Source organism: Grammomys surdaster, unplaced genomic scaffold (assembly GCF_004785775.1).
Source record: "Grammomys surdaster isolate TR1022 unplaced genomic scaffold, NIH_TR_1.0 140, whole genome shotgun sequence".
NCBI lineage: Eukaryota > Metazoa > Chordata > Mammalia > Rodentia > Muridae > Grammomys > Grammomys surdaster.
Genome location: NW_021604598.1, coordinates 1,225,690 through 1,236,391, shown reverse-complemented (window position 1 = coordinate 1,236,391; position 10,702 = coordinate 1,225,690). Strand labels below are relative to the sequence as shown.

Below are 10,702 nucleotides of genomic sequence, written 5' to 3'. Positions count from 1 at the left end.
GAGAGAGAGAGAGAGAGAGAGAGAGAGAGAGAGAGAGAGAGAGAGAGAGAATGTGGGTTTATGCATGTTAGTGCAGTTGCCTACAAAATTCAGAGGTATTGTATTCCTCTGGAGTTAGAATTATAGACGGTAGTCTGATATGGGTGCTGGGAACCAAATTTAGGTTCTCTACAAGCTAAGCAAGTGCTCTGAAGCACTTGCTCTGAATGATTTTTCCTGTCCCACCACAAATATCTTAAGCTCTGCTTTTCTCAGGAACTGGAAGTTATTAAGAGGTGTACAATAGATAAGCCATTGGTTAAAACCTGTGGATCTTTTGCTTTAGAATATTTGAAGTTTGGAAAATAGAGTGAAGACTTTTACCCTGAGACCCTAAAAAGTAATTTATTTGTACAGTGCTGGTGACTGAATCAAGATGTTTGTAGCAAGCTCTCTCACTGATCTAATTCTTCAGCACTCAAGTTATGATTTTGAAATCTTTGCTCTATTTTCCACCTGTGTGATGTCAAGCAAGTTATTTCTGAGTGTCAGAATTGTCATAAGAATTGAATCCTTGTTGAGAGAACTCCACTGAGTTGGTGTTAATTAAGCAATACTACCTTTGTGACTCAGATGTTTATAGAAAAATGAAACATTTACATATTATATTTATTATTGGTAATGATAACAAGTTTCAAACCTTTTAATAAAATCTCCTGTGTCATAAAAAAATCTTAGTTTTCAAAAACAGTTTAGTTACTACACAAGTGGAAATTGTAACTAGGAGAAAATATCTGGGTTGCCTTAATTTCTGGTTTCTCAGAGCAAGTTTGATACTGAGTTGTCTACAAAAACAAGTATAAAATCTCCATTTAATACTGAATTGCCTTTTTTTGCTTTGACTGAAAATGAGTGTGGTCAATATGATATGAATACACAGGAACATTTCTATGTGAGCTTTCATCTATTTTATATATGTCCCATAGGAACAAGAGGATAGAAAAGTAGAATTTATTTGAGCCTACTTCATGATATTGCTTAAAAATTAGTTTTGTTTAGTGCATGTATTTATGTGTGTGTGTGTGTGTATGTATGTGTGTGTATACATGTGTATAGGTATGCCACACACATATGTGTTATGTCAGAGAACAACTTACAAAAAGTTCTCTCCTATCATGCGAGTACCAGGGACAAATTTGATTTGTAAGTCTTGGGAGCAAGTACCCACCAAGTCATATCATTGTTTCATTCATGAAATTTCCACGAACTTGTTATTTTCATGTCATGATATCATTAAAAATAAAAAGGACACTGCAGATGTTTTCCACATGCACAAAAAACATAGGCAGAAAGAGAAGAGATGAGATAATTGTGCTTTCTGGGTTAAAAAACTTTTTAGGACATCAAATTGTTTTATTTTTTTTTTATTATCAACATCTATTGGCTTTTTTTTTCTGCTTCAATATTTTATTTTATTTTTTTATTTTTTTTAATTTCTTTTTTTTTTTGAACATGAAATGCTTTTTTTTTATAGCATGTTTTACAAGGGGAGGGGGTAAGAGGGTCCAGGTGGTGGAAAAGTACAAAATCTTCTTGGCCTGTGCCTTGAAACATGTCATGGTCTATATGGTACACTGCCTTGAATTATGATCTACCTGCAGTTCTTCAGAAGATATGGTACACTGCTTGAGTTATGGTCTCCCTGCTATTCTTAAGAAGACATGGTACTCTGCTTTGAGTCTATCTGCAGTTGCTAAGCAGGATCTTGCAGTTGCCAAGCTTCAGAGGACATTGTGCAGGTGGGGAAAGGTAGGGGGTAAGGGTAAGGGCGAGGGTCCTGGCTTCTGGCATCTCCCCCTTCTCTGTTTAGTTAGAGAAGGCGTCTTATGTTCAATCCCAACTATGTGAGTTTTGAATTTGGATGTCTAATTATGGGGGGTCTTAGACAAGTTCACAACCCCAAAATACTGATGTGAGACGAGTCACATCGATGGTCGAAGGCTTTAGGCTGTCGACGATGGGCAACGTCAAGGGACTCTGATGTGGGTGAAAGGAGGGTGAGAGCCCTGTCTTAGGCCATGTAGGCTGCACCCACTCCCAGCACCACGCACTCCTTTTCGGCTGCATTGGGTGGGCCCCTGGGAAGTGGACCTACAATAATCCCGTCATTGGACTAACTCACAGCCATCCTAGTCTCTTGTAAATGTTCAAGTTACCAACCATTTGTCAGTTTGGGGTGTAATATTGTCATAAAGGAAGGCTCCCCAATGTTAGCGGCCATATCAAGGGTGGCCTATCAAATTGTTTTATATTCCAATGTCCCTCCCCCAAGAAAGATATCTCTATTGTATGGCCAAATAAAAAGCATTACAATTATCATAGGGTTGTATTTCATTAATACTTTTCATATGATTATGGTAATGATTCTAGTTCTTATGCAGTGCAATAAATACCTGTTTCCACCTCTATTAGGTACCTTTCGTCTTTAGAGATCAGTCTCTTTCATTTTCTGTTAAGGAAATGCAGAATATGTTAGAACAGTTTAACTACATAGTTAGTGTTTGAATAAAGGTTCTAAGATTTAATTTGGGTATGGCAGTGAATGCTAGGAATCTTGATTTAGAAGGCTGAAATAGGATTGTAAATTCAAGGCCAGCCTGTGTTACAAAGGAATACCTTATCTCAAAACACAAACAAAACAAAACAAAATTAAACAAACTTTAAGATGAAAACCTTACAGACCCTACCTAGTCCAGGGCATTGTCTTCTCCAGGAATGCTTAAAAATTTCTTTTCTTGTCAAACATGCCTGAGCACAGATGAATAAACCACCACAGAACAATTGTTTATTTCCTTTAGTATTTAGCTAGTGAAACAGGAGGATGAGTCAGGGGTTTACATGGAATTTACAATATGAGTATTATAGATTGTGAAGGTTTTAAAAATAATAATAATGAATTTTAAAGTCACATAGAAATTGAGACATGGAAATATGATTGCTTTATATTTTGAGATTGAAATATCATTACATCATTTCCCTCCTTCCCTTTTCTCATTTCCAAAACTCCCATATATTCCTTTTTGCTATCCTTCAAATTTATGTTCTCTTTTTTCATTAGTTGTTGCAAACATATATATGTGTGTCTCTATATGTTTCTAAATACATAAATGCAATCTTCTCAGTTCAGTCTATATAATGTTGCTTGTATGTATGTTTCTCATGGCTGACCATAAAAATTGGATAAGCATTCCTTAGTTGTATATAGTTCTTTGTGTAGGGTTGAGACTTTACCCCATCCACATTAGTATGTTTATTGGTATTGTCCTTGTTCAGCTTATTTTAGGCAGGCAGGATTCCCAGTAGGAAGATAAGGTTTTCTTGTGGTTCAGAGAAGTCAAAGATGGGTAGGACAGTTGGTTGCCTCTCTCTGTAAGCTTGCATGACATTTTCTGGTATCATGAAAACTAGCTCTTGGGGAGGAAGCTTTCAGATTAAGTTCCAGCTCATAGGCCTCTATAGGCCCTGTCTCTGAAATTCATAATATCTTCAACAATAGGGACTTTGCTATCTCTGGGAACAATTAAGGGCAATAGTGATAGCCTGTAATGTTTTGGGAGTCTCTTGAACAATCCAACCAACAACTCAAAAGGGAGCATCTCATATTTGATGTTTGGTTTTGTGGCTTGATGATATTTTTGGTTCTTGGAGGGATTATTATCAGCCCAGATGTGAAAATTTTATTTAAATTATATATGTATATTTATATACTGACTTATGTGTATCATAGGTATTTTAGGTAGATAGTTAATAATATGATTTCTTATGACATTTTAGACATTCTGTTATTTCAGTATCCTCCCTCCCTAAAACTGAGAAATACTGATATCTGTGCATGACTCTTAGAATTAATGTGTGAATTTTGTCAGTAAATTGCCTTCACTGAAAATTCAGAGATACTGTTGGGTACTGGTTTAGTTATTTATTTTTTCAATCCTCTCATTTGTTTTTGAAAGGTGTCCAAGCAATATAGAAGAGCAAAATATAACACGTATCTCAGAATTCCACCTCATGGGACTCTCAGATGACCTACAGCTTCAGCCCATTCTCGTTGGGCTGTTCTTGTCCATGTACCTGGTCATGATGCTTGGGAACCTGCTCATCATCCTGGCTGTCAGCTCTGATTCCCACCTACACAGTCCAATGTACTTCTTCCTCTCTAACTTATCCTTGGCTGATGTCAGTTTCACTTCCACCACACTACCAAAGATGATAGTAGACATTCAGACTCACAACAGAGCCATCTCCTATTCAGGATGCCTGACTCAGATGTCCTTTTTCATGCTTTTTGGGTGTTTGGATAGTCTGCTTCTAACTGCAATGGCTTATGATAGGTTTGTGGCCATCTGCCATCCTTTGCACTACCAGGTCATTATGAACCCTCGTCTTTGTGGTTTATTGGTTTTTCTATCTTTTCTAATCAGCCTTTTGGTCTCTCAGCTGCATAATTCAGTAGTATTACAACTTACCTACTTCAAGAGTGTGGACATTTCCCATTTCTTCTGTGATCCGTCTCAGCTTCTCAATCTTGCCTGTTCTGATACCTTTACCAACAACATAGTCATGTATTTTGTTGGTGCCATCTCTGGTTTTCTCCCTATCTCTGGGATTTTTTTCTCTTACTATAAAATTGTTTCCTCCATTCTTAGAATGCCATCACCTGGTGGGAAATACAAAGCCTTCTCTACTTGCGGCTCTCACCTGTCAGTTGTTTGCTTATTTTATGGGACTGGTCTTGGGGTATACCTCAGTTCAGCTGTCTCCTTGTCTCCTAGGAAGGGTGCAGTAGCATCAATAGTGTACACTGTGGTCACCCCTATGCTCAACCCCTTTATCTACAGCTTAAGAAACCGGGACATTAAGAGGGCCATGTGGCGGCTCCTCAGAAAAACCGTCTAATTTCAGTACCTGTGCCATTTATTCTGAATCCTTTGTATATTTTACCCACAAAATTCTTAATTCTTATAATTCTATGGAATCTTCATCTATTTAATATTGCATTAATAACCACACAATTAAAGCACCAAGCAACTTTATTTCTTATATATTCAAAAGGGAGGAAGGCAATAAATTCCACCTCATGGGACTCTCAGATGATCCACAGCTTCATCCCATACTGTTTGCACTGTTCCTGTTCATGTACCTGGTTGTGATGCTTGGAAACCTGCTCATCAACCTGGACTTCCTTTCGTCCTCCTTCTTCCCTTCCATATTATAAGAAAATTCTACAACAAGCTTCTTGCTACACTTAGTGGGTATAGGTCTACACTGAACACTAGGGGATATGTACTTAGTAAAAGGAAACATTCTGGGTGAAATACATGTGATATATAAATTTCTCTCATAGGAACAAAATGACACTTTACCCTTCTTTATGTGTCTCTTCAGAAATACTCTACAAGTGTTTGCTTTACTTTCTCTGGTGTGTGGTCCCTGGAAGGTTGACCATGTTATAGTGGATGACTCCATTTCCAGGCACATATAGTCAGTGCTATTGGCCTCAGTTCAAAAAGAATACAAAAAATAGAGATGGATTTGGGGGTGATCTGGGAGGAGTTGAATGGGGCATTCAGGGTGAATGTGACCAAAATACACTGTATGCAGCTATGAAATTCTCTAAGAACAAAATAAAAACATTATATATTATGAATTTGATTTTACCCAAGCTGTCTATGAGGATGTAGGTTGTTAGTAGTCAAGCCTGTATTTATGAAGTTGCTCGAGTCTTTATAAAAATTACTGATGCCTGTGGAGCTTTTTCAATGGACCTGATTTATAGCACCCATATTGTGACTTACACCTATATGTAACTCCAGGTCCATTGGAGACTGTATTGTCTTCTGGCCTCTGTGGGCACTGTGTTCATTTGGTATATTTACATACATGGACGTGACATTCATACATATAAAATAAAAATATATTAACAAAACATTTAAAAGTACTGATACCTGTGTTTTCTAATCAGAGCATTTGATTTGCTGAAGTGGTATTTGGCTGAACACAAAATTTTAAAATCACCTAAGATTTTTAGTGATAACTATGCTTATGTATTTATAGTAGATTCCTTTCATGAAATGAAAAATTTATTGCTGGTTTCAGGATTTTCTTTGCCATTGACACTAATTGTGAGCTTAAATTTACCATTGTTGAACTTTATAGAGTTTTAAAAATAATATGGTTAGCTCATTTTTCAAAATTGTGAAGGTATATATTTTAGTTTTAAAAACTATCTGTTTCTATGCCCCTTCTGGAATTCCCCTAATGTAAATATGTCAGGTTTATGATACCACATAAGTCTACTAGTATATCTCTGTCTGTTTTTCTTCATTCTTTCTCATTTGCTTCACTAATTCAGTGCTATCAAATACTCAGTACTTAAGGTCATTGATTCTTCTTTCTGCTTGGTAGAATCAATCATGAACACTCTACCGACAATTTCAATTGAGTTATTCTGTTCCTCAACTTTAGAAGTGTTGTATTATAATAATTTATATGTAGTTATACCACTCTTATTTTATTTATGAATCATTTCCCTAACTTTTTGTCTTCGTGGAACTCCTATTTATTCAGGGGAACACCCTTCACCTGTTTAAATTTGATGTTGAATAAATCATAGATCATGGTTCTAAAAAAAGCAAATTGAAGAGTTGCTTTCTTATAAATTAATTTATTTCTTTGGTTAATCAAGCTTCCCTGTTTTTTTTTTGTATGTCTTGTATTTTGTTGTTGAAATTTGAAAAATAAATGTTACTTCTCACAAGTTTTATAGGTTGGTTGGCTTCATACAGGGAAACATTTTTACCAATGGACACACTACAAATTCTGGATGATTCCAAAACATTTCCCAAGAATTTATCTTTTCTAGATGTGTGTGTGTATGTGATATATTTTAAGTTTAATATTTTATTTATTTACATTTTAAATGTTATCCCCTTTCCAGGTTTCTCCTCTGCAAGCCCCCTATCACATTCCCCCTCTCCTTAACCTGCTTCTATGTGGGTGCTCCCCCACCCACCCACCCACTCCCACCTCACCGCCCTAGTATTCCTCTCTACTGGGGCATCAAGCCTTCATAGGATCAAGGGCCTCCCCTCCCATTGATGATCTTCCTTCCACTTGAGCTTCATGTGGTCTGTGAGTTATTTTGTGAGTATTCCATGCTCCTTGCCTAATATCCACTTATCAGTGAGTACATATCATGTGTGTTCTTTTGTGACTTAGTTACCATACTCAGGATAATATTTTCTAGAGCCATCCATTTGCCTAAGAATTTCACGAAGTCATCGTTTTTAATAACTGAGTAGTAGTCCATTGTATGAATGTACCACCTTTTCTGTGTCCATTCCTCTGTTGAAGGACATCTGGGTTGTTTCCAGGTTCTGACTATTATAAATAAGGCTGCTATGAACATAGTGGAACATGTGTCCTTGTTATATATTAAAGCATCATTTGGGTATACGCCCAGTTGAACCAGCACCATTTGTTGAAAATGCTGTCCTTTTTCCACTGGATGGTTTTAGCTAATTTGTCAAAGATCAAGTGACCATAGGTGTGTGGGTTCATTTCTGGGTCTTCAATTCTATCTTATTGATCTTCCTGCCTGTCTCTGTACCAATATCATGCAGTTTTTATCACTATTGCTCTGTAGTACAGCTTGAGATTCAGGATGGTGATTCCCCCAGAAGTTCTTTTATTGTTGAGAATAGTTTTCGGTATCCTGTTTTTTTTTTTTTTGTTATTCCAAATGAATTGCAAATTGTTCTTTCTAACTCTGTGAAGAATTTAGTTGGGGATTATATTGAATCTGTAGATTGCTTTTGGCAAGATGGCCATTTTTACTGTATTAATCTTGACAATCCATGAGCATGGGAAAGCTTTCCATCTTCTGAGGTCTTCTATGATTTCTTTCTTCAGAGACTTGAAGTTCTTGTCATACAGATCTTTCACTTGTTTAGTTAGAGTCACACCAAGATATTTTATATTGTTTGTGGACATTATGAAGGATGTCATTTCTTAATTTTTTTCACAGCCCATTTATCCTTTTAGTATAGGAAGGCTACTGATTTGTTTGAGTTAATTTCATATCCAGCCACTTTACTGAAGTTGTTTATCAGGTTTAGGAGTTCTCTGGTGGAAGTTTTGGGGTCACTTAAGTATACTATCATATCATCTGCAAATAGTGATATTTTGACTTCTTTCTTTCCAATTTGTATCTCTTTACCTTCTTTTGTCTAATTTCTCGAGCTAGAACTTTAAGTACTATATTGAATAGATAGAGAGTGAGCAACCTTGTCTAGTCCCTGATCTTAGTGGGATTGCTTCATGTTTCTCTTCGTTTAGTTTGATGTTGGCTACTGGTTTGCTGTATATTGCTTTTACTGTGTTTAGGTATGATCCTTGAATTTCTGATCTTTCCAAGTCCTTTAACATGAAGGGATATTGAATTTTGTCAAATGCTTTTTCATCATCTAATGAAATGACCATGTGGGTTTTTCTTTGAATTTGTTTATGTAGTGGATTACATTGATGGGTTTCCTTATATTGAAGCATCCCTGTATCCCTTAAATGACACCTACTTGATTGTGCTGAAGGATTGTTTTGATGTGTTCCTGGATTTGGTTTCTAAGAATTTTATTGACTATTTTTGCATTGATGTTCACAAGAAAATTGGCCTGAAGTTATCTTTCATTGTTGGGTCTTTGTGTGGTTTTGGTATCAGTGTAACTGTTGCTTCATAGAATGAATTGTGTAGTGTTCCTTCTCTTCCTATTCTGTGGAATAGTTTGAAGAGTATTGATGTTAGGTCTTCTTTGAAGGTCTATTAGAATTTTGCACTAAACTCATCTGATCCTGGGTGTTTTTGGTTGGGAGACGCTTAGTGACTACTGCTATTTCTTTAGGGGTTATGAAACTGTTTAGATGGTTTATCTTATCCTGATTTAAATTTGATACCTAGTATCTGTCTAGAAAACTGTCCATTTTATCCAGATTTTCCAGTTTTGTTGAGTATAGGCTTTCGTAGTAAGTTCTCAATGATGTTTTGAATTTCCTCAGTTTCTGTTGTTACGTCTCCCTTTTCAGTTCTGATTTTATTAATTTGGGTAATGTCTCTGTGCTCTCTGGTTAGTCTGGCTAAGGGTTTATCTATCTTGTTGATTTTCTCAAAGAACCAGCTCCTGGTTTTGTTGACTCTTTTTATAGTTCTTTTGTTTTTACTTGGTTGATTTCAATCCTGAGTTTGATTATTTCCTGCCATCTACTCCTCTTTGGTGTATTTGCTTCTTTTTGTTCTAGAGCTTTCAGGTGTGTTTTAAAGCTGCTAATGTATGCTCTCTCTAGTTTCTTTTTGTAGGCTCTTAGAGCTATGAGTTTTGCTCTTAGCACTGCTTTCATTGTGTTCCATACATTTGAGTATGTTGTACCTTCATTTTCATTAAATACTACAACATTTTTAGTTTCTTTCTTTATTTCTTCTCTGACCAAGTTATCATTGAGAAGAGCATTGTTCAGCTTCCATGTGTATGTGGGCTTTCTGTTGTTTTTGAAGACCAGCCTTAGTGCGTGGTGATCTGATAGGATGCAAGGGATTATTTCAATCTTTTTGTATATGTAGAGGCCTGTTTTGTGACCAATTATATGGTCAGTTTTGGAGAAGGTACCATGAGGTACTGAGAAGAAAGTATATTCTTTTGTTTTAGGATGAAATAGTCTATAGATATCTGTTAAATCCATTTGGTTCATAGCTTCTGTTAGTTTCACTGTATCTCTGTTTAGTTTATTTTTCCATGATCTGTTCATTACTGAGACCAATGTGTTCATACCTTCTATGGTATCTTCTGCACCTGAGATTCTCTCTTCTATCTATTGTATTCTGTTGGTGATGCTTGCATCTATAACTCCTGATGTCTTTCTTAGGGTTTACATCTCTATGGTTGCCTCCAATTGTGATATTACTGTTTCTATTACCATTTTTAGGTCTTAGACCATTTTCCTCATTTTTCCCCACCTGTTTGATTGTATTTTCCTGTATTTCTTTAGGAGATTTATTTGTTTTCTCTTTAAGGGTTTCTACTTGTTTCCCCCTGTGTTCCTGTATGGGAGTTCTTTATGGGAGTTCTTTATATTCTACTTAAAGACATTTATCATCTTCCTAAGATGGGATTTGAGGTCAGAATCTTGTTTTTCATGTATGTAAGGATAGCCAGGGTTTTCTGTGGTTGGAGACTGTGTTCTGATGATGCCAAATTATATTGGGTTTCATTGCTTATGTTCTTTCACTTGCCTATTGACATCTGATTATCTCTGGTGTTAACTGGCCAAAGTGTCTCCTAATGGGGCAGGCTTTCTTGGAGGCAAGTAGAGCTGTGTGACCTGGGTTAGAGTAGGCCCTCTGGGAGGCAGCCAGTGCTGTCTCTGATTAGTGTAGGCCTCCTGTGTCCCTGGTTCTCGTGGGTTTCCTGTGGCCCCCATGTCCCTGTTTCCTGTGTCCATGGTTAGGTCAGATGTCCTGGGAGACAGGCTGGCTTTGGGGTCATGGAAAAGGTATGTTAATCTTCTACAGGCTCAGGTGATGCAGACCAGAAGGCAGGATTGGTAATTATTTTAAAGAGACAGTTTCCTCTCTCTCTCTCTCTCTCTCTCTCTCTCTCTCTCTCTCTCTCTCTCT

At 36.7% G+C, this 10,702-nt stretch overlaps 1 protein-coding gene across 2 annotated transcripts in view; it reads left to right on the top strand.

The window, feature by feature from the left end:
• Positions 1–4,966, top strand: part of LOC114618160 (olfactory receptor 18) — a 7,256-nt gene extending 2,290 nt beyond the window's left edge. The window contains exons 1-2 of one of the 2 annotated variants that reach the window (XM_028763830.1): positions 1,970–2,000; positions 4,037–4,935. In XM_028763830.1, coding sequence (XP_028619663.1) covers positions 1,970–2,000; positions 4,037–4,935 — 930 coding nt within the window. Of the gene's footprint in view, positions 1–1,969; positions 2,001–3,992 lie in introns of those variants that run through there. The other variant, XM_028763829.1, reaches the window with a different exon arrangement.
• Positions 4,967–10,702: the final 5,736 nt, after the last annotated feature.